We start from the raw sequence: 27296 nt of genomic DNA, 5'->3' as shown, positions 1-27296 counted from the left end.
TGAATGTAGAATAGAATATGTATAGAATAGGTATGCTCAAACAATGATACAATAAATATGATAGTTCCATAACTACATGTATAAAGGTTTAAACTACATGGTTGTATGCACATCTGTATGTGAAAATCTTCTGTTACTTTAGCAAACAAAAATACGTATGTATATATATACTTATCAGATCGGTTGATTACATGAGTACTTCTTTAGTTTACAAGTTGCAATTTCTTTGCTTAAAACAGTTTCATATTTTAATCAACATTTTAGCGAAACCATGGAACTAACTATATATGACTTTTATGATTGTTCGGGGAATTTTATGGTGTTGCAAGAAACATAACAATTATTATGATCGATTACGTAGTCCAACATCTTTAAATACTTGAAATAGGTCTTTTTTCATATTTGTATCACCGATTTCTTTGCAACTTTGAGGTTAAGACAACGCATTGATTGCACGCATTTTTAAAGTACTTTTCAAAATCATTAATTGTATCTCTGTGCATTGTTTAGTTACTCACCTGATTAAGCAAAATGCTCATGGCAGGTGTGTTGACACTAATCCTGTGCATCATACGCAGCTGTGGCTGGGCAGTGGACGAGACTGCGGCGGTCACACGCAGTGCCTTCGATGCAGCAGCAAAGCGGCTGCAACTACGTACGACTTGTGTCAGTGACATTGTATATAACTTCCGGCCTGCTGAAAAAGAAATAAATTATTATTATTTTTTAAATTAAAGCACAAAAAGTTGTTTTATTTGCCAAGAAAGTCAGGACCGACCCTTTAGGAAGAATATTATGTAAAAACGTCAAGAGCTGGTCAAACTGCGGCCAGAAAAAGTCGTTAACAAACGAAATGTCAAAAAATAAAGGGAAATCAGTCACAGAAGAATAAAGTGAAATTTTCATATCCTATTTCTTTTGGTAGGTTTCACACTCGAACATTTCTGCCACCAGAATAACTCTGGGCTCGAATCGTAACATCCGTTCACTGATCGAAAACGATACGAAAGAAAATTACGTGATACGTCAGGCAGTATAAGCTGAATGGGACACAGAGTACGTTCACGTATGCCATAATCCGAAAAATGGGTTTTTACGTGACGAGTAGTACGACATCGTATGTGACGATTCGAGCCCTGTTTGTTGCCAAGAGAGGCAGTGCGGTGAGATAAAGCAAAGAACGTTCTTTGGTGCTGCCACATATTTTGTTGTCGATTTTGATTGTCACTGTGCCACGATTTTGTTTAAATTTTTGTAAGATTTCTATAACTTTGCTAAAAAACGGCTTCAATTTGTTTAAGATTTTCATATTTGGTGTCTTCAAACTAAAAACAAAAGCGCCAAAAACGCACCAAGCACCAAACTCAAAATGTTCGCGTTTTGAATAACTAAATTTAGTGCGAAAAACACCAGGTTGGCAACGGTGAATGTAAACAAAAGTATTGTGTGACGTCTGCGAATGGGTGGATGCTGTCAAATCGACGAAGCGGCCTGCGAATGGCGCCACCTTCATTTTCTGCATCATGCATAAATACATACGTATGTACGTATACTAATTTTAAGAATTACTTCAATATTATCTTCGAAGAATTTTAATTGCATTCGCATCTTACATGTACAGATACATATCGAGCCCTAACCGCCAAAATAACGTAAGCGCCATTTTTTTCAAAATTTTCGTTTTGATGCAGAAATACATTTAGATGCCCTAGGAATATTTCTGCATCAAAAATAAAATTTTGAAAAAAATGTCGCTTACGTTATTTTGGCGGTTAGGGCTCGATATAGACATAAACGAATACCTCATAAAGGAAGCCACGTAAATAAAACGAATGAAAGTTTTTATGAAATTGTTTTAAGCATTTTTTTGTTTTTATTCGCCCAATGGTTTTGTGCGTTAAGTTTCTTTTGTAAGAAACTACTTATTTCTTGCAGACTTACTCAGTTTGCGTCTGGGCATCAATAGATGATATCGTCACTTCTGAACTTTCGTGTGCTTCAGGCATTTCAGGCACAGGAACCTCCCAGGGCATGGGAACCGCACCTGGGTATAAACCAGTGTTGCCAGTATACGGGATTTCGCCCTTTTTCGGGATTTTGTAACTAAAAATGGCGAATGGGATTTTCTGTCGAAAAACGGGATTTTCGCATACCATTCCAAGCAAGAAATTTTAGTAATTGATAAATAAGAAAACGCTGCTCTCTGTGGTAAATTAACGCCGTTCATATGAACCATATCAGCGGAACTTCATTCACTTTAAATTAATTCTAATAGCAAGTTTATGAGTTATACAGAAAGTAATTTGGGAAAAGTAAAGTGATATAAGTTAGAAAAACGTGTGGGGAACTCTAGAAGTTGTGTATTTTGAAACCATTAGAAAAATTTCCAACCATCGATGCTTTTTTCAAATGTTTAGAGTTTGTAGATTATGAAAAGTATGTTGAGTGATTCTATTGCTTGAAATGAAAACAGTAAAATTTGCGATAAGCAAACGTTTGGGAGATAGTCGTTAACAAAGGGACAGTAAATATGTTCAATGGTTACTGACATCAAAACGAAAAAGAGAAATACATTAAGCGAATAAGCATTAAATATGTGTAGTCAAATCTAATTTACTTAAGAAAAAACCTAATTGTGCGACTTAGGGCAATTTTTCAGTGCACGGCTGTGGTTTAAACATAGTTTACACGCCCGAGCTGTCTGGTTTAAACTAAGATTAGCCAATGAAATATCAGCCAACTGATCAATTTAAACGCGATAACGAATGAAAAGGCTGTTTGTGTAAATTATTTTTGTCTTTAGAAATTTTAAAATTGAGAAAATAAAATATGTAGGTATATTAAGGCGGGTCAATTTGTAAGGGAGATTTTTTGACCCGTCCTAATGTATATAATTCGTATGTATATTGCATATCTATGTGCATACTTGTGTTTTTTTTCAACCGAAGGCAGGAAATGATTCTCTCAGACACGGGAATAGTGGTAGTGCAGAAATTTTCCACTATCACTAAGCTGGTGACAAATAGTGAAAAATATAGTTTCTCCCAATATATTTACTGCTAGTGAAATGCCTAGTGCATTCAAAATTTAGTGCACTACCCCCAACTCTAGTTTTTTTCCGATAGCAAATTTTGTAAAATACAGAAATGGAATAAATAGTACTAAATTAATGTAGAAATGTGCCAAAGTGTATTATCGATACACCGATAACAAGAGCATGCCAACTTTTTTAGTCGCGATTTTACCGGAAATGAATACTTTTCCGTCAAAGTATAAAACATCAGTTACACGCGAAGGCTTATGACCCCGTCAGAATGGGTACTTCGCGTACGTTCCGCTCAAGGATGAAACTGACAGTTGAGTAGACTGTGTGTGTTTGCATAGAGAGCGTCAGATTGGCAACCCTTGCGTCGACGGACCCAACGAACGTTGGCCAATACTCAACTTTTGTCGCACGTAAGTCCGTCACTGCTGACAGTTGTGTAACACCGTATTTACATAAGAAAAGACCATTGAGAATATGCATTAATTTACACATTGTATGAGTAAAGTAGGCATCCAGACAACAAACTCTTTTCGAAAAGCCAGAGACAGTGACGAAGACATCAAGATAAGTGTGAATATATTAGTAAAATAATGTGAATGTTTCGCTATTGTTTCTGAAAAATGGACTTGTGTGAACACCAAGCACGCGGCTATAAGGAACAGCTGATTTTTGTTTGCAGACGCAACACCTTCACTGTGGCGTATCTCTACGGTACGTGCGCCACTTCCTTCGCATACTTTTCCGTTATTGACGTACAAGTACCCATTCTGACGGCCCTATTAAGCAGAATATACACAATCAGACTTGTAGGCATACTTGGACGCTTGTCAGTTCAGTATACACCTATGCGACAAGTTGTTCAAACATCATTTCATTGTAATCGTTGAAGTGAACGAACATCTCGGCATGCGGATCTACGTCTTCCCAGCAAGCATTTATAGGCACAAATTATTAATACTAGACTCTTATTGCCCTCACATCCGGCTAGGTATGGGAGTCATATTTGTAGGTTTTTTTGGTGAATATACTAATACCGTTTGTTTCAATAAACAATTTTCAAAAGTTTCAGGGCGGCTTTCCTTCACGGTCACCGCCCCTCTTCTTCGGCAACACAGAAAGGAGAATTGTACTTAGTAAGGGTTTAATCCCTAAGCGCGGCCGAAGACCGCCTCCGCAAAAGGAACTTAAAAAAACGATGCGACGGTATGTCATACTTGACATGTAGTAGAGATAAGTCTGCTTCAATTAGTTTCATAATAAAGAGAGACGGAAGTATTTTTACCTTTGGAGTCCATAGAAAAAACCATGTTGAAAATATAAGGTCCATTCCTTATCTTTTCTGACTGAAATCTGAAAAGCGTCAAAATGAAGGAGCGTAAGCCAAATGCGCTCACTAAAAGAGAATAACAGGAAAAAGTAAAGGAACGCAAAAAACCTAACTTTTAGTCCAAAGAATGGCAACAACAAAACTAACGTCAAATACGAATAGAAATGTTTGTACAAAACACATGCACACAAGCACAAGCACAATAAACACATGATTCAATAATACAAGGTTAGATAATTATTGACAGCCGCGGTTTGACAAAAGGCAAGAGAAAGGAGAAGAATGCAATCCCTTGTTGCGAAAATGGTAGTAGAAAAGTACGCAAAGTAGGCAATTAGTAGGAAATTCCTTTTGTAAATTCTAATGTATTTGCCGGAAATCTGGCATTTTAAACAAAATATTAATATATCTACGTGAATTACGTAATTTATGTGCTATTTAGCTGTATAAAAACTGCAAAAGGACTCAAAATTAAAATAAAACTAAAATGAGATTTATGTAAACATCCAATTTAAAAACAATTTATCTTTTCATCAGTTAAATGTGCTTCATATGCATATACAAATAAACTATTGCACAAAAGCTTATACTTCTATTTCACAACAAAGCTACACTTTTTCCAAGTAAATTTGCAAAGAAGCAACAAGGTGCCACTGCAAAGGGATCGGTGCGAAAGAGACAACTGCCAGTTTCGAACCTTGTATTATTGAATGATGCAATAAACACTTACTACCCGTATATCAACTATTTTTTGCCTCCTTCCATTTTCAATTCACTTTTCTTAGTTTTTAGATTATTCTCGCTTTTCGTGTATTCTTTAATTTCCATTAATTTAAGTTCAGTTGAGTTTGCAACTTTTCAAGATTTTGCCAGCAAAAATTCTTCGGACTAAAGGTGTGTTCGCATATTCTTCCAGCAGAAAACTCTCAGCAGCAAAATTCTAATGAATTTTTATCTGATCTCTCTTAAAGAGAGAAATGCTAGCAAAAGTACGCGAACGCAAAACCAGCAAAAGCTTTCAAGTTTTTAGTACAGTTGATCGAAATTTTGTTTACATAGAAAAGCATAAAACAGAAAACATGAAAAGAATATATGTAAACTAAAAGTTTTCCTAAAGCAATTTGCTAATCAAACATAAGTAAATGAGTACATATTTGCTTTCTTCCGATACATTTGCAGTTCTAATAAGTTATTTTAAACTTAAAAATCATAATAATAAATCTAAATCTAAAATAAATTTCCATATTTTCATAACTTGAAAACAGATGACTTTGAACATCTGTTTTTCTAGCTGGCAAATGGCTGCTAGCAAAAATTTTTCCAGCAGAAACAAGAAGCTTTCTATCAGAATGAAATGTCAATTTGGTCTCTCAATTTGCCCTACTTTGCTGATTTTTGTGTACGCGAACAGGAAAATCTGATCTGATCAATAAGCGAATAAACCTTAAATCTGACTTGTGCTTCGGACTGAAGTGAGTCACTCTCACTGAGTGTTGCTCTCTCATTTCTGCTGTAATTTTCGAGTTAAGAAACGCTTTTTGGACTAAATCTGACTACTTCGGCCTATTTCTGGGAGATGAGGAACGCAATTATAGTAGGGTAGAACCGCTGAGAGACACTTTTAGCATTTTTGAAGTTTTATAATTTTACACTCACACACACATACTCATTTACAATCTCAAACAACAACAATTTAGAACAAATTCATTTTTTTCGTTTTCAGTTTAATATGATTTTAAAATGCTGGCAAACTTAAGAAAAAAAAAACATGGCCGACGAATTGAGAGAACGCTTGCTATGTTTTTATCATGGAGAAAGCTAGTACCTTATTAGTGTACAGCGATACCCTGCTATCACTTGGCAGGTTCATGAAAATGTGCACGTTAAGCTTCATTGATAGCGGTAACAGTCCGTTTGGTGACGTATTCCAAGATGGTCGGTTCTACATACGTTAGAGGATTGACCTACCGACATGGTTGCTCCGCACACTACTGGTCAGCGCCGGCTTAGAACTAAATCCCGGACCCTGAATTTGTAGCCGAAACATCCACCACTCTTCAACCTCAGCCGTTGCGCAGCTGCTTTAACTGGTGTCACCAGAAGACATGCTAGGTGCTTCAGCACCAACTTTTTTGCACCGTGTTGCAACAACCAATAACAAACCCGTCACTCCACACAACGAACATCTTCCTAACCATCAACCAGTGGTTCAACTCCCATCACGCAATACAGGACATCCACTCAGGACAGATGGTTCAAGTAAGGCACAATACAACATCGGTCAGGTGCAACGCATGCAATAATTAGTGCCACCTGAAACGCTGCTCAGGCCTGATGCACCATCGGGATTGGAATATTAGCTTCACTGCAGCGTGCTGCCCGGCCGCACCGCAATACCCTTTGCCAGCACCTCCTACGCAGACGGTGGTAACACCAGCGGCGAGTTACCCCTCGAGTTGATGCCAACGATAAATTAATTGAATGTCAAGTTTTGACCGGGGAATACTTAGTTAGAGATCGTCAACATGTACATACTATTCGCCACCAGTTGCACAGTTGGGTAGTATCCCAATATAAGTTCGTTATTTGAAGGTGGTAACCGGGTAGAGCGAGGTGGCTTTAATGCGCACTGAACTCTGGCACTCCAATCTGGGCAATGATCAGGGGGATACAATGCTCCGTGACCAAATAGACGACTCCACGTTCTGCACTGAGAATGGTGATGCGTCCACCAGGGTTGCGGGTGACTGCTAAAATTCGCCAGAAATAACAATAACCAGCGGGGCGCATCAGACCGCCTTCCCATAGTAGTCGCGATAGACCAGGCGAAGGATTATATAACATCCAAAAACCGTACGATTATGAATATACGGAAGGCAAACTGGGAGGGTTTCACGGAATTTACCGATCGCAAATTCAATGCTCTTCCGCTTCCAATGCTGGGCGGAATATCCGCAGGATCATTAACGCAGCATACGCCCGCTTCATACCAGCCGGCAGAGATTGCTACATCCGCCCAGGCTTTCCCACAGTAGCGCCGGGACTCTCAGACGTGCGTGAGCGAATCCGCCAGGCTAGTCCAGGGGATACCCATACCACAGATTTCAATAGGGACATTAGAAACCTGGTCAATGGACCCAATCGGAAAATATGGAATTAGCATCTCAAGACGGGCAATCTCTCCAGCGGAGTAATCAAACTATGGACCACATGGAAATGTGGTCGCCAATCATCAGTCGAAAGCCAAGTCCAAGCCTCATGGAATTAACAGGGGGTCTCTCAAGGCAGCGTACTCTCCTCGACACTGTTTAATCTCTTCATGGTAAAATTCCCTCCGCCGTCAGCTTGGTAAGCTACGCCGATGATTGCATAAATAATAATGGTGACGGGCTTAAACATCGACAGCCTTTGCGAAAATTTAACCGACTATCTCACCGATATTGCGACCTTCTTCACTGCAAGGAACCTCAAAATCTACCCCCACTCTTTCAAACATATACCAAGGAGATCAGGCTCGAGGTAGACATCTTTGTCGATGGCGCCAAAATCCCGCTAACCAATCACCCCGAAATCCTGGGAGTGACGTTCGTTAGCCTGTTATTCTTCTCCGCGCACGCCTCAGGCAGCTGCAACGAACTGCGTGCCAGGAAAAAAAGTTCTCAAGTCGCCTGCAGAACCTGGGAGCCGAAAAGGAGATCGCTATGCAGCGCCAGTGTGGACGGCAGGGACGAGCGATACGCAGCAGAAAAATCTGTAAAAATGCCAGAACGCAGCTATTCATGCAATATGAGCTCAGGAAAGAAGAGAAAGTGGCACTAGCATAAAGGGATTCCATCAAGTAAACTATGTATGTATTTATTGAATTATAGATCCAGTGTAAAAGTTAAGAAATGTGATAGGTTAGTTTATGGCACAATTTCATGCCATCTAAGCAGTTCCCGACGCTAAACAACATACAACTGCACCCAAAATAGTGAGTTCAACGTTGCCGAATTGCCGCAAGCACCACAGGACAATCACTACAACAGCTACGTTCAGTTTTTTCGTCGTAGGAGTATGATTGACGCCGAGTATGGTCCGTATAGTACTGGTCTGTTCAACTGGTGTGCAGCTGTCAGGTGAATTCCGAAAGACACAAGTTCAAGCCGCGTAATATTAAACGGGAAGTTTTATAGGGTAGTATGGGGTATAGGGGTCCTCATAACACCCAACACCTCATCGCAAAAAATCCAATCCGCTACTGACTAGGACCATCGATGTCGCTCCCGGCCTAAATTTCGTGCATTAAAATTATGTAGATGCCTAATCTCGACTGGATTGAGTAATATTGCTACAACAATGATGCTCTAAGTGCAAGTTTCAGCATCTGAAATGACAACATCGAGTTACCACCTCGTCAAAGTGGTTCAGTCTTGGTCTAAGCGCATAATGGAGCGGAAGCACTGCCACTTCCTAGTAGAGCCAAGTCAAGTATCAGAGCGGCGAGTAAAGAGAGATAAAAGCCAAGCATCGAGCAGATACCGCGGTATCAAAATTCTAAAAGGGTTATTAAAAGAAAAACATTGGGGTACTAACACCTGCCTGGTTATCAGGTTATCTGGTTAAAAATTATTATTCTCTAATGCATTTTGTTGTTGTAAACGAAGTAAGACATATAACCACATAACCAGATAACCTCAAAAAATAATTTGCTCAGAGATTTTGTATTTCTAATCACAGCCAGCATCTACTTTAATACGATGTCTAGCGCAAGATTTAGAGCTGAGAGGCACGACTCCAGGAGATTTCGAGATGATTTACATTTAAAATTGCAGTTTTTATCCAACAATTTTTGGCTAAAGATTGATATATTAAAAAATATATGCATTAGGGTGAAACACCGAAAAAGCATGTGTTTTTCACCAAAATTATAAAATGTATTTATTTTTTAAGACTGCGGCCAAAGTATATATTTCGTTAGAATACTAAGACTCACGCGAGCTGGAACGATCAAAAATGCCCCAAAAAATCTCGTTGATTTTAAAAACTAATGTTATTTACAAAAAACTCGATTTTGCGAGATATTCTAACATGGTCCAGCTCATGTAAATCTTAATATTTTTCCGATGGAATAACAGTACCGATGTTTTGTTTTTTGTATAAAGAATGATGCACCCTAAATGTATTTATTATAGTACAATCATTTATTTATTATATGAAATAAATTATAGCTTTTTAGTAAATACTTTTCGCATACATTAATACATACATACAATACAATAAGATTTTTTTTTAGTATAAGTATATACCCTGCAAACCATTTTTTCAGAGTATTCTGAGTTGTAGAGAAATTTCGGAAGAAAATCGGTAAAACAATGAAAATAATTCTGAAATGTGAAGAATTTTTCACAGCATGTTTTCTTCTGTTTTCTTTATTTTTCGTACAGAAATTTTTTGACGAGTTCATGTCAGCTTCATATAACTTTCTTTGAAGATTCGTAAAAAATCGTTAAAGATATGAGATACTCGTAAAGATTTCGTTAAGATTTTGGGAGTTTTGGTTTGCAGGGTAGTTACAGTTTTTGTTTTTTATAAATTCTCGAAATAATCTGCTGCAAAGTTCAGATAACAAGTATAACAAAATATTTATATAAAAAATACACCGTTGTCTTTAAAGCCCTGATTTCTTGTTAAAGGTAGTTAGCACTTCTATCTGATATTTATTGTCCAGCAATCTGCGAAGAAATAAATGGAATACAAATCAAAATATTATAAAATTTTAATGGTTGTTAATTAAAATAATTTATGATTTTTTGGTATTTCAAGTCAAACTCACAACAACAAGGTGACCACCCTTATCGCGTACGATGCCTGGTTCGCCGCCGGTTTGAATATCGATAACGCCCGCCTTGCCTTTAACCACATTGTGTTCCAAACTGAAAGATTGCATAACATTATTGTAGGTACATACATACAAATACATACATAAGTATATATATGTATTCAGGGGCACCATGTAACGCCAAATACTCACGTGTCTCGACTGACGATGCTAAGTATGTTGGCGGTGCCGACAGTGTCCACGACTAGCGTGCCGAACTCAACGATGTAAGGTATCTCAAGTATCAAATCGCCCTTATCTTTCTTCAGCTCGAGTGGTATGCGTATGACCAGCAGGCTATCGCTATGATTTGTGGTAACAAAATCGATCTTTTCCAGCGGCAAACGATGCTTCTGCTTGTAGCTTTTGCCGTCCAGCACGTAGAGCGCCTTGTTGCTAAGCACCACAAAACGTTCCCGCGGCTTGTAACCGTGACGATCGAATTTCGTGCATGCCGATGCATATTTCAGAGTCTCGCCGTTCAGCGAAGTGCCAACGAAGTTATTGATTTCGGCCGCATGCTCTTTAGGTATACGATCATTTTGGAACCAATATGGCACGCTGGCCAAATAGTTGGCCTTCTTGTCCTTGAACAGCTTTTCGGCCAGCACCTTCAACTCGAATTGCCGTTTGCGTTCATCGGACAAACTCAGCCGGTATTTGCGCGCCAAATGCAGGCGGTGCAAGCGATGAAGGTAGGTAGATGCTTCCTGACAGTGTACCGGAGACGAGGGCCAACTCTTGTCCAACACTTCGGTTGGTAGCTGCTTGGACAGGCGTATAAGCCACATGCGTTTCATGTTGACAATGAATTCATCATTGTAGCCATTCGGTGCATCGTTGCGTGTGATGAAACCCTTGATGAAGGCGCGTATCTTAGTGGCGGCTTCACGACGACGCCGTAGTGCCTGTATGGCCAGATATCGGCGGCAATATGACTGCAATGTGATGATTTGGTCGCGTAATTTGAGGTACTTCCTCCGCTGTTGGCGTCCCTTCCAACGCGATTGTATTATGGCAGCAATATCGTGTTTTTTCACTTGGAAGGCATCCTCGGTGTCGAAGAGCGTTTTGGGGAAGCGTATGAAAACTTTCGTAGCACCTAAACGGTAGTCATCGGGACCATACTGTAAATCGGCGACGAGCATGCGTACACCTTCCTTGGGCGAGCCTTTGTAGTTCGGCCAGGTGGCTTTGCTGAGGGACTTGTAGCGGTTGAGGAATGTTTCGTAAGTTCTGTGGGGAGAATTGAAATGTTTTGTTTTTGTTATTTTTAATCGATATCGATGTTAAATATTATCTACGAGTTTGGCTAAGTTATTGCTTTTTTGTTATCGATATGATTATCGTTTTGGTATCGGACATTTAAAATTTAAGTTATCGCTTAAGCGATCGTATAAGAGCAATCGAGTTTCTATAATCATCGATTGCTTCTACAGAAATTGGTTTGTTATAGCCAATGGTCGTTATCGGTTTCTTTTTTGTTTTATCCGAAAAAATATCGGCTTTGATTTTTGAGTTACTCATTGGTATAAATTATTATTGTTGTCGATTGCCGATAATTGTCGTTACCGATTTATGAATATTTATTTTTAATCATAATGACACTTTCATCGATTTACTATCGTTATTGAAATTTTTTATCATTATCGACGCTGTTATCGGCATAACTATCGTTATCCTTATTACTATACCTAAGCGATTTCCCTAGCATTATCTATTTATTCTCCGATCACTATAAATCTTATTATTGTTATCCATTACCGATTAATGCAGTTATCGAATGTAATCGATTTGCCATAAATATTGCTTTTTTTTATACTGGGATTTTTATCGTTATTGATGCCAATTTTATTATTTTATCATATCTTTGTTACAGGTAGCAGTTTTTTGTGTTATTGTCTATAAGCTAAACCAGTCTCTTCAGTTATCGATGTTGATATTGTTATATCGAATTGTATCGATATCGGTAATCGCTATCGCTATCGCTATTGATTTTATGATTGGCGAACGTCTTACTTTCGTTATCGATTACCGATTAATACTGTTATCCATTTGTTGCAAATATTTATTTTCAATCAAATTAGTACTTTTAGCCTTATAAATCCTATTTATATCGATTACCTATTATTATCGTCATCGATTTGCGATAAATATTGATATTAATATCATTTCATTGTTGTTATTTTTGGTGTTTCTGAATTTTTTTTATCGTTGTCGAGTTACTATATTAAATGTAATTTGAAAATTTATCGATATTTTTTCCTTTTCGTATTAAACCCATTAAAACAACATTCTGCAAAAAAATCTATATGTAATTCATATTGGCAACCTATGTACCTGCGATACGCGAAGCCCGCACGACGTACTCTCAAATTCTCTATCAGACCCAAGTACTTCACTTGATGCAGCACCAATTCGTCGTCAAAGATGCCCGCCTGCTGCTGATCATTCGGCTTGATGCAGCGTATGTAGGACGGTTCTTTGCACATAAGGATATCCATGAGGTTGTTCAATGAATTTCTGAACTGTGTAATCGCAGTATCTGGACGTTTTTTGTTCTTGTACTCGCCTTCTGGGAAGCAAGAGCGTATGATATCATTACCCGCCCTACTCATGGTCTCCTTCAAATCTCTGAATAACAGATCGTTGTTCTTGTCCAGAAAGCCATTGACATTATAAGTGACATCGCCAGCATAGTGCACCAACCGGAACTCATCGCGTCCCATAGTCTTCTGCACCAGCGTCGATGATTTCTCATGACAAATGTAGTGCGGATGCGCAGCCAGCTTATCGGTGAGTTTTGCCAAGAAAGTGATATCGGTGGGTTCGCCTGGGCGCAAGCACTCTTCGTCGAGTATAGAAATAATGCCCTTGTACTTCTCTTCAATCAAATTGCAAATCACCTTGTTGTCGAAATATTCAACGGGCACCCATTCAATGCCTTCGCGCTGATATTCATCTTGCTCGGATTTAAGTGTCAGCTCTATGAACAGCTGTTGCAGCTTCTCGTTGCAGAAGTTAATGCAGAATTGTTCAAAGCTATTCTTCTTGAAAATTTCAAAGCCATAAATATCCAAAATACCCATAACATTGTTCAGCGCATCACGCAGTTCCTTTGCCTGCAGCGAGCGATTTAAACGTTGTACGAGCCAGGTGAATAAGCGATCGTAGATAGCCTTGGCGAGCGCATCGCGTGCATAAACGGACAGCTCGCGATTCAATGGCGAAGTGACGACATCACCTTGTGCGTCAATTGTGCGATTGGTGAGCGCATCGGTGAGTGCGTTTTGACTGACGCCGAGCAATTGGGCCACCGCTGCAACGGCATCGGGTTTGGAGACCTTAGAAACGCCTTCTGCTTCATTGAAAGTCACATTGCCTAAATGTAAAACGCTTGCGATAATGCTGAAAATATCTTTTTGTTCAGACTCCGTGAAATCGATGACACTCATGGCCTGTTTGACGGTCTTGAAATCGGCAACATCGTCAATGTACTTAACAACGCCGTTTTGCTAGTGGAATTAAGAAGGATTAAACGTTAGTTTTCGCTTTTATAGAAGGCATTTTTATTAGAAACAATGGTTGTATTCTTACACTCACCCCATCACTCAGGTAAGAGTAGCTATCCAATGAACGCTTCAACTGCAGCTGTTTCAACTCTTCTTCGCTAGCACCAGCCAAGAGTTGATAAAAGATGTGAAAATTACGTTCGCCGGCATTTTGATTGACAACGCGCGACTTTTCCAGCAAATAATTGAGTATGTGTCCGCCAATTGGTGTGCCGGAGTAGTCAAACTGTATGTCCATATATTTGCCGAAGCGTGAAGAGTTTACATTCCGATTCGTTTTTGCATTGCCGAATGCCTCCAGTACGGGATTACTCTTCAGCAATTTCTCCTTGACGCTCTCAACAGTCGATTGATGGCCAGAGCAGGCGGCGATATATTGCAGCACTTTCTTGGAGGCCTCAGTTTTACCCGAACCGCTCTCACCTGCGAAAAGATAAGGATATTACTGAGTTTGGAAAAACATAATTGCTAGTGGGTTTAACAGCAATAATTATGGCGGATGATTATATTTACTTGAAGCTAAAAATTTAGGCACGTAATTCATAATACTTATCTAATTATTACTGTTGTACAGTCTTTATCTACCAATAGTCGTATACATGTTTATATGTATTTGGAATGTTAACAAATTATCGGGCAGTGAAGTGATTTTTTATTAGAATTTATGTCGATTTTATTTCCTTAGCTGAAATCTATAGCCAGGCTCTAGGTGAACGAATCTTATCAGCATAAATTTATCGCAAATTTCATTGGCCTAGAAAAACGTGCGCTTTTATAAATTGGTCAAACACATAGTTTTGTTACCAGCTTTTGAAAGCAATATACAAAATTTTTGTATTTATTTGTATAAAGATGTTTTCCCCAATGCTAACTGCGAGTGGAATGCATAAGACTGTAAAATAATGAGAAGGGTGTCTGCTTAAAATGAAGTTTTACATGCGTTGATGTCCACCCTAGATAGTTCCTTGATTCCAGATTCTAATTTATCGTCCTCGTATGAGTTCCTATTGAACAGTCCTGTTAGAACTTCTGTATGCACCGAGACTTGGCGCTGGACCACCTTAAGAAGCTGTTTTGACTGTTTCAATCCATCACATGCCAGAAGGACCTTTTAGCTTTGTAACTTTGCCCGAGTTTTCGGCAAAGCTTTACTGCAGGTTGTCAAAGGAGAGAGGTAAGGCAATCACTGGCTAGTTTCTATCGCACCATAAACGATGCTAAAACCTTGAGTGTTGGTTGGCTGTTAGTCAATCGGCTGCCTACTACATCGCGACCTCACCTGCTTGAAACAGGCTTAGGTTAGCGTGGCTGCCGAGCTCGGAGGCGCACGTAGGCTGGAAAAGCCCGTTGTGATACCCTTAATAATTGATACCACGTGGCGCGTTTTATATAGCACACAAAATCGAAAATGTTCGCTGAGTTCAGGTTGGCAGGCAAAGTACTTGTTGAAGAAGTGATTACACGTCCTGGCTAGGGCCAATACTCTCTACCTCTTCCTCTTCTCTGCAGCCGCGACAAAAGACGTTGGTTGTATATCTCAAGCCAAGTGAGAGCTTAGGGATCGCTTTACATCGAATTTCGGCCAAATTTGCATGGTAGTATGATATGTGGCTTCCACAACCTACCTCCTCGCTGAGTTCAGCTTTTAATCTGACATCGGATATTTCCGTCAGGGGCCCATACAACAGTCTAGCAGCATTTTGATGCGCGGAAGTTAAGAATTCTTCTGCATTCTATGGTAACTCTGGAAGTTGTTCCGTTAGATTTAATAGCAGCTTGGCTGTCAGAATATGCGCTTAGTGATATACCGTTTTATAGTGGCGGAAGTTATAAGCCACCGAGTGGCATTCATTCAAAACCGTTACAATGATTAATGCCACTACCCACTTTTTCGTTTAGCTTTGAGCCATCTGTATATCGACGGCTGAGTGGAAGATCGACCTATTCCGGTTCGAAAACGTCCTATGTTAGAAAACTTTTCAAGAACGCCCTATTTCAGAATTCGGTTCAAAATCGCCCTATCTCAACATATTTTCAATATATGTATTTTCGGTTGAGAAATTAAATGAAATGAAATGAAGTGACGTTTTTGAACCAAATTCTGAGATATGGAGTTTTCAATCAAATTCTGAAATAGGGCATTCTTGAACAATTTCCTGAGATAGGACATTTTCGAACCGGCTACCTAGATAGGTCGATCTTCCACTCCGTCGTCGATATATAACCATCGACGAGGTGTTTAGGTCTGTGGCACCTTCTTATTCGTTCCTCTCTGGGATTATGATGGCGAATTTGAAGATTTCGTATTTCTCCAAATTACCGTTATATGGGATGTGGGCGTGGTTATTGTCCGATTTTAAAAATTTTCAGCCATTTGGCATGTAATACTAAGGCTAATAACTGTGCCAAGTTGGGTGAAATCGGTGGAGCGGTTATCAAGATATAAACATATAATCATGGCTACGCCCATTTTCCAGAAATTAATAATGCTCCTAATTTTCGTTTAAGAATCATTGTAAATATCAATTTTGAGTGAATAAGCTTAAGTAGTTACTAAAATATCGCAGTTTTCGTATTTCTGAAAACTACCGTTATATGGGAGGTAGGCGTGGTTATTGTCCGATTTTGCCCATTTTCAATACCATCCATACTATGCCCGAAAGAAGTACAAGTACCAAGTTTAGTTAAGATATCTCAATTTTTACTCGAGTTATGGTGTACACCAGTGGCGGATCCAGCGGGGGGTTTTGGGTGTTAAACTACGTGTCAGTCAGTGGCGGACGCACGGGGTGTGTTTTAATATTGCGCATATGTATGTATGTATATTATGGCGTCTATGTATTAAAACACCCCCCGTGGGTCCGCCACTGACTGACACGTAGTTTAACCCCCAAAGACGAGGATAGGTCTTGTCACAGCTGTGTATATACATAAGGATGTGGTTTTATCCTCCATTTTTTCTCTATAGCCGTCTTACAGGCACACGGGCCCGTATTTGCCTTCCTGGAGCGGTCTTCGATGTTTCGTTTCCAGTCATGTTTCTTGTCTCAGAATAATTACAAGATATTTGACTGCGGTTGAGAGAGTTAGTTCTATTCGATTTACGGTAGGAGATTTGAATAGAGGAGTTTTATACTTCCGTGCAAAGGGTATCATCTTAGTCTTGGTAGGATTGACACTAAATCCACATTCCTTGGACCAGATGTTTACCACACTAAGTGCATTTTGTAATGGCGTAAAGGAGGGAACAAGAATGAAAGCGAGATAGTATTTCTTTGTTCAATTACCGCTTCTTAGGTGTTAACCTTGTTCTTTGTAGGCAGACCGCTTATTTTGATAACATTACCAAAGTACCCAACTTAGCTCGAAATGAAATGGTATATGCTAATCTTAATACATACTTAGTTTTCATTCTTTTTAATCATGCTTACCGGAAATTAAAACGCATTGGCCTTTATTCTCTTCAATCAATGAGCGGAAAGCATTGTCTGTCACGGCAAATCTGTTAAAAGGACAGAGAAAAGGTAAATTATAAATATTTATGGAAAGAAACAATATTTTTTGTTCAATAAAAGTGCATCAGTTACTGACTTAAGATAACTATTATAGTTGGCATTCGATTCCAAGAGTTCATTATTTTGCCTCACTAGAAAGACGAACAAATCTTTATCTTGAGTAAAGAATTTTTGAACTCTTCGGATTGTACAGTAGCGGGAAAATAAATTTGGACGCGGCATATAAACAATTTGTTTTGGTTTAATTAATGTTTATTATTTTTTTATGAAATTTCAAACTTTGTACAAACATTAGGAAAGCTCGACAAAGCTTCATCAAATTTTCAAACTTTTTATTAGGATTAAAAAAAGTCTAGGTATGCAGTTTTGTAGCCCATTAATGTTTAGTAATACGAAGTGTAAGTCTGAATTAACTAGGACTTACGTTGACGATGAAACGCATTTTCTTCAATAGAAAGTATAGCATGTTCGAAAATTTGTTTATATGGAGAAAAAAAAATTGCCAAACATCTACGGTAAGTCCTAGTTACTTCGAACTTGCACTTTATTATAATAAAATTTAAGGGGCTACAAAACTGTAGCTAAAAAACATTCTGAATAACAAGTTTGAAACTTTGATGAGCATTTGTTAAAATTCGTTGCATTTTTTTAAATCCTGTACAATGTTTGAATTTTGACTTGCATGGTTTTTGTAAGATAGTGAGCTAAACTTTTATAAAAAAATAATAAATATTAAATAAAGAAAAGAAAGATAGCTAAAACTTGTTAAAATGTCGCGTCCCCATTTGTTCGTCCGCCACCGTACGTTGTAAAACCAGCCACAACACATACAAATATATTGTCTCAATGCCGCTTATATTGTAAATATTATTGTACCAAGTACATTTTTCTTATTTTTTGATTGATATCAAAAATTTACAACCGCGATAAACGCGAAAAACGAAATTTACTTACATGTGTGGCGGCATCTCATAGAAGTGTTTGTTACGATACTCTTTGATATCATTTTCACTGTAGATTGGCAGTTGTTTATAAGGGTTAACTGAAATAAGTACTTGACCAATATAAGTCTGAAAAAAAACACACACATAAAGAATAACATTAAAAAATATTTGCAAATAACTGAAGAGCTTTAAATTTTTTGTTTACTTCTTCTTTTTAATTTATTTATTTTGAAAATAAAAGACAAAAGAGTCAACAATTATTTAATTACCACAATTATTGTAATAATTCAGCATGTTTTTTTGCCTGTGTTTTCATTGCAATTCATAAAAAAAATTTGCTTCTTTTCGATTGCTAAGTAAATATGTAATTCTGGCTGTTTGCCCACTTACATAGATTAGATTTTCTTGAAAACGTTTGCGTAAATTTCCAATGAATGCCTCTTCACTTTGAATATTCTCGAGCAGCACAAAATCTTGTACGCCCGCGCGATCGCGATCGTGCAATCCACGCTCCATTCTGGGACGATTTGTTGAGTCGCTGAAAGGGGTAAAAATAAAGGGTTTGGGTTAATAAATCTTATAAGTATTAAATTTTCGGAACATGTCATATAATTGCAAAAGCGACGAATTAGCAAGGGAAGGTAGGAAGGAAGTAGGTGATCGTGGATACAGTAGGTGTGTCAGTAGTCCACTTAGAAAAATATTTAAGGATGACACAGCTCAATAAGCCAATGAACACGGGGGGGGGGGGGCACTTTTAAGAAAAAACACAAATCTCAAGCCTTTCACGGACCACTACCTAATTGGCTTACATTACATAAAACTAGGCGTTGAACGGGGATAGTAATTTGATATGGTATCATAGCGCTACTATTCTCGGCCTATGTGAGGAAAGGGTGCTGCTCCCAGTAGTTTCAATCTAAACGAACCGCGCTATTCCCACACCAATGACAAAGCTCTTCGCATAGAAATTGCTTTAGTACCTGTGCCTAAAACTTCGAAGCCGATTATAAGCATTATACAAATATTAATAAACAGTCATTTCGTAGTTCACTTCTCGGATGGCAGGTCGTATGAGTGACTTTTAATTTTAAAATGCATTTTCTTAAAGTTAAACTCTTTGGAGTAGGAATAAATATTCGGCATTTTCTTAAAGCTAAACTCTTTGGAGTAGGAATTAATATTCTCTAAAATGAAAATCTCTTCAAAATAACGAGTTATCTATTTCGCACTTGGGAAGTAAAGCCCTCTCACCTGCCATTTGACAGGCATCACTTTCTTTCAAACGGGTATTTGCTTAGTTGAAAGTTTGTCAGTTCACAACGTTTTACAATCGCAAAGTACATTTAAGAGTGCTGAAGCTTCGTTGGATACATTGTCAGGCATTTCGAAGAAAATCTCACTCGGTGTTGGGGACCTTCTCACGCTCAGAAGATATGTTAAAAAGCCAAATTGCCGAATCGTGAGCAGTGAACAGCCGCAAGTGTTCGCATAGAGACATTTTATCCACAAAAAGTGGTTGTCTGTACTGCGAGAGCAACGAAGAAGCTGCTGCACAGTGGTTCAAAACTAGAATTCACAAAACCTAGTGTTCACAATTCACTAGAGCCCTCACTTTTTATTAAATTTCATTATTTTTTTTAATGAAAGCTAATAGAATTTGCAAGTGACTAGTTGAGCCCGATTTTTGAATTTTTGTTTGTTTGTATTAAATATTTTAGTAGCACTTTTGGAGAAAATGGATTCTCCTGTTCTAGTTAATAAATGTTACATAATAAAAACGATTTGAAAACAATTGTAGGGTGCCCCCGAAGCGAAAAAAAATATAAAAAGAAATGAAATGTTTTATAAAAAATGTTCATCAAAATTAAAAAAAAAAATGATTGAGTTTCTAGAAAAATTTTGGGTATGCAGTTTTATAGATCATTAAATTTTAGTAAAATAAAGCGCAATTTACAATTGGCTAAGAGGTCGCGTTGATTTTTAATAATATTTTCGCAAACATTTCGAGCGCATCTGAACGCTAAATGGGAAATAAAAGCCTTTGTTAAAATTTAATGGTCTATAAAACTGTACACCCAAAATTTTTATAAAAACCGAAAACAAAAAAATAATAATTTTGATAGATAAATATTTTTTTTTGTACATTTCATATTTCGTCGTTTTTAATTTTTGTTCGGTTTGGGAGAACCCTACAATTGTTTTCAACTAGTTTTTACTATGTAACATTTATTAACTGGAACCGGAGAAGTGAGTTTCCTCAAAATTGCTACTTTTTTGGCATTTTGCAGTAAACAAATTAATACAAACAGACAAAAATTCAAAAATCAGACTCAACTAGTCTCTTGAAAATTTTATTAGCTTTCATTAAAAAAAAATAATGAATCAAATTTAGTGAAAAATTAAGGCTCCAGTGAATTGTGAACTCAAAATGTCAATTTTTAAGCACTGTCCACTGGTACCGTCAATTCTTAGCGCCATAGCGCCCTGATCAATGACGTTTTTTGGTCCGAATTTAGGGATTTTGATTTGGACGGAATGTGGATTCAACAAGATGAAGACACATGCCAATACTCTGAAATAATATACTTCATCTGCTTCCAACTAAATACATCCAACTACATACTGTAGTAAGCATTACCGAGGCTTATCTTCGCATGGATTACCAAATTGATATATGCAGGTACGTATATGGGTATATATATATACATAGCTTGGGAATAGTTCTACCCCGCAAACATATTCTGAGAATATATGAGTCCGAAAGGAGTCCTAGGTGGGTAAGAAATATGAGCTTTAAAACCAAAAATGTGTGACTCTTATATGAATCTTTTAGGAGTTATATATGATCCAAGTTATAAGCGAGCACTTTGTGCCAATATAAAAACAATAAAGATTCGAATTTTATTTCTAAACTTGTTTACATACATATACAGAAATTGAAAATAATTATGTAGGAAACAAAAAATAAACTAAATTTAGCTGCAGCTGCTGCTATTAAATGTATATTGGAATGTTTATATGCCCTTAGGTATGTTATACATATGTACATACATGCACATACATATATGTACGGTATTTGTAGTTCAATAAGAGTCAAAGAATAAGGTCGACAAGGCTCAAAAACAACCTAAAATTAGTATCCGAATTTAGTCATTTATGAGGCCAACATGACTCTTGTTAGGCTCTTAAGAGCCTGAAAAAGTCTGAAATGAATCATACATATATGAGGCCAAGAAAGAGTCCGATATGACATACATACATAGGTATATTGTAGCTAATTTGATGTATGAATTTAAGCTCATATAAGTCGACCTTCAGAGGCAGGGAAACACCCTCATTTCGGACACTTAAATGAGCTCATTATGAGCGAAAAGGTTCCGAAATAGGACTTCTTAAAGACTCATTTATGACTCCAAATGTTTGCTGGGTTATGACTAGTTTATGCTTTTTTTTGTTACCTGCACAATGTTAGTTAACGGTAATAAATACGCACGTCTAAAAACACAAATGTATGTACATATCTGTACTTATAAATAGCTAATAAATAATTTATGCCGATAATCGAAAAGCCAATTGATAAACAATACTTATTATGTAAGTTGGAAATGAAATGGGTTTTTTGAATGTCCAGTTAAGACATTGAACAGTTATTTAGCATGCTTTGTATTATTAAAGAGCACCCAAAAATTATTTTAATACCTAAAAGTTAATGTGAGTGTTGAATAGCGAACTTTGTACTCTTAGTCAGAGATTATTAACGAGTAATATATTAATACTAGTGTGGGTAACCACTTAGATAAAAAGTTCATTTTATCTAAGCTATTTAATTAAAAGATTGGATAGCTTCAATGCAAAATTTTTAAGAATGCTAGATTTCTTTTATAGGGGAATTGAAATGAATTGTTGATAAGTGCCACATGTACATAAGTAAGTAAATACGCATGTATGTATTTATATGTATACATATGTATGTGTGCACATTAGATCGTACCACCCCAGTGGGAAAAGATAATGCCTGCGAATTCAAAAGGGAATGGATAGCCGCTATAACCTACGCAAGGAAAGATGCCAGAATTTCTCCACAGCGATGTCATACGAAAGTAATGTGTCGCATGCCGTCATACGAAACTATAAATACATACATATAATAAAAATATGCCACAGGTTTTGAACCTGTGACCAACAACATGGCAGTCGGAAATTGTGCAACGGAAATGGTTGGGACGGAAACAAGTTCTTCTTGAATGTATGTTATTAATTTAACAAAAACTTGCTAATTAAAGGTTAAAGAATAACATATGTACATAGATAAAGAAAAGGATAAAGGCAAAGGTAAAAATAAAACCAAAAACAGGATGCGTAAAGATAAAGTCAAAATTGAAGACCAAAGTAAATTTAAACACTTTACTTATGTATATAAGGGCAAAGGTGAAGGGGAATATGTAGATGAAGAAAATGATAAACATAAAAGTAAAAACAAATATAAATATAAAGAAAAAGATGATGATGAGGGTACGGATAAAAGTAAAGATGAAGATAGGGGAAGAAAGATTAAAATAAGGGTAATTACATATAGAGAAAAGGATATAGATAGAGACACAGAGACCTGGGAATTATTTTGGGATTATAGAGATTTTCGGGATTCTCGGGACTTATCGATATAATGATCGACATTTTTATCGGTTCTGTTATCGATTATTTATCGATTTTGTTATCAATTATTTATAGACTTTGTTATCGATTTGGTTATCGATATTTTTATCGATTTTCTAATCGATTTTGCTATCAATATTATCGATAATATTTTCGACATCTTTATCGATTTTCTAATCGAATTTTTGCTACTAATATTATTAACGATTTTGCTATCGAAATTTTTATCGAAATCGTCATCGATTTTGCTATCGATTTTGTATCGATGTTGTTTTCGATTATTTATCGATTTTGTTATCGATATTTTTATTGATTTTGTTATCGATATTTCTATCGATTTTCTAATCGATTTTTGTTACCGATTGTTGATCGATTTTGCTATCGATATTTTTATCGATTTTATTATCGATATTTTTATCTCCTTTTTGGTTGTTGATGTTTCCGACAGGGTGGGTGTATGATGTATTTTGGAACGCATTTCCGTCATCCCTTGTCAAATTTTGTTTGGAGACAAACCGGTTTCGGCGTTGTGCCATCTTCAGTGTCATTCTTTGTTCGATCGATTTTCTAATCGATTTTGCTAAAATTATTATTTTCTATTTTTCTAGCGAAATTTTTATCGAATTTGTCATCGATTTCGTTATCGATATTTTTACCGATTTTGTTATAGATATTTTGTTGGATTTTACCATCGATTTTGGTATCGATAGAGTGTAGATATAAAAATGAAAATAAAGGAAAACAGAATAAAATAAATGTAATTAGTACGAAGAGGAGTAGAGGTTGGGATCTAGATAAAAAAAAGACAAAAAGTATATCCTTAAGCAAAAGCAGATGTATGTATGTATGTACATACCCTGCAAACCAAAGTTCCCGAAATCTTAAGGAAATCGTTAGGAGTATCTGATTTCTGTAACGATTTTTTCCCGAATTTTCAAAGAAAATTATATGAAGTGGTTGACACGAACTCGTAAAGAAATTTCTGTACGAAAAATAAAGAAAATTCTGGAAAAATTCTGAAAGATATTCTTCACATAGCAGCATTATTTTCGTTGCTTCACAGATTTTGTTCCGAAATTTCGTAAAAGAATGGAAGTGTGCGTAATTTATTTAGTTTTAGAAAATTCGGCAAAAAATCGAATTTATTCTTAACGAATTCTTTAAAATTTCTTTACAATGCAGAATACTCGGAAAAAATGGTTTGCAGGGTCCCTTTTCCTTAAGATTTCGGGAACTTTGGTTTGCAAGGTGTAACTACTTCTCCAGTGTGACCCAGGCGCACTTACTTTTTTTTGTTGGAAAAAGGTGATGCATTTCCATTTTTCCACTGGGACCGTACAGCAAACAAAAAAAGCTCGCCTGGAGTATTTTTGCAGGGGAATTTTGAAAAAAAAAAATTTTAAATAGTTCTACTGAAATAATCAAAATATTTCCTTAGCAAAAGTTTAAGGATATTTGGTGAGCTTTAATTTACTGACGCTACGGTGTTATGTTAGGGTGGTAGGAACTGAGATCTGGCGGATAAGTACCAGAACGGGATAGTTGAGGCCAATGAACTTTAGAACAAAATAATTGTCTTCTCGCCACAAGAACATTGATATAGATATATATAATGCTTTAAGATCCGACTGTAAATGCCGAAGATCTGACGAAAAATATAAAAATCGCGACCACTACGTTCGGCAAAAAATTATATGCATACACATATATTTTTTTAAAATTGTCTTTCAAAATTACTTCAGACTCAGGAGTGTATGGCGAACTTGTTTTTCTGGTACGATCAAATGTACATACATATCGTCGTTTAAAGTGCAAAACCGCGTATCAACAAAATGCAAAACCGCGTATGTGAAGTTGTAGAAATTATTTTCTAGAGCGTAAAAGCACTCATATTTCAAAATGGTTCTCTTTTTTATAAAGAAATCGCATTTCTGGCGAGGGTATTTGAGGACGAATGGATAAGGATTGAGCAAAGTGAAATTGTACATTTTATGTGCACTGCAAAGTCTCGCCGTTTATCTTTTGTACGCCGATTTACGTACGTTCTTCCATTTGTTATTCTGCAATATGTATTTACCTATTTGAAATCGAACGCAATTGTTGCTTGTTCAAGAGCATTTCCAACTGTCAATCAGATCAGCATATATTTTTTTGTACATATGTATATGTATGTATATATGTATGTATGTACATAAGTGCATATGTAGAAACGAATTGTCAGAGCGGAAGGAGGACACTTATATTTTTAAGTGCTGCTTTATAAGGAGGAGATGTGGCAAAATGATAAAAATGGTGTACTAAGTAAACAAATGTTTAAATATGGGTTAAGCGGTCTGAAGTATGCAAAAGTCTCACCTCATTATTTACTTTTTTTTGCAACTTAAAAATCCGCTTGAAACGCCAAATTTAATTTTATAACTAATGCCGCTTGTATAACAATACCTTAGACCAAAGTACGAGTATTTTGACTTGCTTTAACTCTAATTTTTACTTCTTAAAAAAAAAAACGTGATTTTCCACTTAGGATAAAGTGGGAGTATTGATCACTTCTAAGGCATAACATCAATACAAATATGTCATCGCTTTAATACGAAGTGCTGATGAGGAACGAATTGCCTAGCAAATATTTAAGTTTGATTTGTTTAGGTAATTCGAATGACTGCCGGTTATAAAACCGGTACACTTAGATACGTGAATCGAATTCAATGTGATACCACGCAGATCGCGACAACGTATCTATAATCAAACCAGTCTACGACTGCGGTCGAATGCCTCAAATGTTCCCGTATTCCTCTACAAACTGCTAGGCCTTGGCACAGTGTAAGCCTAAATGTCTTTGGCTCTTATTTCTCCTTGCAGCTCTTAAAAAAGAAATCGTTATTTATAACTCCCAGCCTTTGAGCCTGCCTTCCGAAAGTAATGCGACCTAATATATGTAAGTCCTAAATACGACTGCATATATTTAAATCTCTTTTTGCCGGCCGAGAGCTAAGATCCGCATGCAACTCCGTGTTATGCAGAATGTGCGCCAGTTAGCAAGTGGTGCCGGAGAAGAGAAGGAATATTGTCTAAAAAGAAACAAAAGGCAGATCAAAATACTGCACCCGGTGGGCAGCAATCTGAGATTCTTCCCAACTACTAAACAATTCTGCAGTGTATTCTTTAGATGTGCCGTAGAAAGGCTCGGGACCAAGCACGCGCAATTCGGCTCCACGTTTTGCGCGATAGTCAGGCCTTTCGTTGCCTTCAAACTCTTATATGCATAATACGGACTCACAACAGCGCCACTCTATTATGGGCTTCTGGGCGGTTCAAAAGAGTTTTACAACTGTTCACAAGCCCTCATGTCGTTCTAAACGAGTGTAAGGCCTTTAATGCAGCCTAACTAGCCGACATAATATTTGTTCTGGCCCCGTTTGTCTTTCTACGAAGACATTCTTGAACACAAACTTCACCTGCGAAGACTTCCACCTGGAATATGGTTGGGTATCACCTTATTGGTAGAATTTTCTGGAATCTTGGTCCAAGTACGCTTGACCCAATACTGCCGTCTCCCATTTTCGATCCATCGGTATACCATACTTGGGGCCATTTGTATATCATAGATATTATCGCTCCACAGCAGTCCGTTTCAGGAATTTCGATCTTGAATAGGAACGATGGTAAAATCCCTGCACTCGGCGAACAGTATACCGGCTGAACTGTTTAAAGTCGACGTGGTAAGCTTTTAAGGGCAATTCTGTGCGAAGTGAAGAGTCTCAGGGACTCTGCACCCAAGCCACAAGAAAAGTTGTCTTGCTGTTTGTGCCAATAACAGAGCGAAAAATCATCTCAATATCGCCTGTACGCTCTTATTAACGATACACTGGGTAACGCTGAACATTCCCAATATACTGTGTGAACCTTTTCAGTATGGCCTGGAAACTGGAAGATGCAGCATTAACCAGATTTTCACAAACAATTTGAGACTCATAATATTTTCGTCGATTTCAAAGCCGCTTTTGATAGCAATCCTCAATCAAGAACCTTAGCCTGGAGATCAAGTGAAAAATAAGTATCGCTAACGAGTGCTGCTTTGGGCTTGGTAAGCGCTTGAAGAGGGGAGTTCTCTTTCGACTAAAAAAACAGAACTCTCTACAAATCTCTCAACACGAGAAATACTCTACGCAAGATCTAAAGGCCTCCATGAGTGGATAACGAAATCAAGGGTGCCGCGGAACACAATGAAAGAACTAAGTTCAAAATTACATGTCTGAACTTGGAATGTGCAACTGGTATAGCTTTTCAAAGCATAGAGGTAATTGGCGAAGTTTCGATAGCTAGAGGTAATATTCAATTCACTCTGAATGTATTTTTTCTCTACTCATCTCGTAAAA

At 37.3% G+C, this 27296-nt stretch overlaps 1 protein-coding gene and 1 long non-coding RNA gene across 6 annotated transcripts in view; both read right to left on the bottom strand.

The window, feature by feature from the left end:
• Positions 1-518: 518 nt before the first annotated feature.
• Positions 519-864, bottom strand: LOC118739895. Of its 2 annotated transcripts, none has more exons than XR_004993073.1 (2): positions 779-864; positions 519-694 (listed from the first exon to the last, which is right to left on the bottom strand). It is a non-coding gene; the product is annotated as an uncharacterized LOC118739895 (long non-coding RNA). The 2 variants fall into 2 exon arrangements; XR_004993072.1 differs by having other exon boundaries at positions 519-697; positions 779-853.
• Positions 865-9537: 8673 nt separating this feature from the next.
• LOC118738951 (unconventional myosin IC-like) overlaps positions 9538-27296 on the bottom strand; it is a 58260-nt gene continuing 40501 nt past the window's right edge. For all 4 annotated transcript variants that reach the window (XM_036470006.1, XM_036470007.1, XM_036470008.1 and 1 more), the window contains 8 exons: positions 18655-18802; positions 18275-18390; positions 17237-17307; positions 13837-14228; positions 12574-13748; positions 10387-11469; positions 10189-10288; positions 9538-10087 (listed from right to left, as the gene is read on the bottom strand). In XM_036470006.1, the coding sequence (XP_036325899.1) occupies positions 10073-10087; positions 10189-10288; positions 10387-11469; positions 12574-13748; positions 13837-14228; positions 17237-17307; positions 18275-18390; positions 18655-18780 (3078 nt within the window). In that variant the 5' untranslated portion in view covers positions 18781-18802 and the 3' untranslated portion in view covers positions 9538-10072. The remainder of the gene's footprint in view (positions 10088-10188; positions 10289-10386; positions 11470-12573; positions 13749-13836; positions 14229-17236; positions 17308-18274; positions 18391-18654; positions 18803-27296) is intronic.

Source organism: Rhagoletis pomonella, unplaced genomic scaffold (assembly GCF_013731165.1).
Source record: "Rhagoletis pomonella isolate Grant_MI unplaced genomic scaffold, Rhpom_1.0 Rhpom_scaffold_00005, whole genome shotgun sequence".
Taxonomy (NCBI): Eukaryota; Metazoa; Arthropoda; class Insecta; order Diptera; family Tephritidae; genus Rhagoletis; species Rhagoletis pomonella.
The sequence above is the reverse complement of the archived record's forward strand: the minus strand, read 5'-3'. Positions and strand labels throughout refer to the sequence as shown.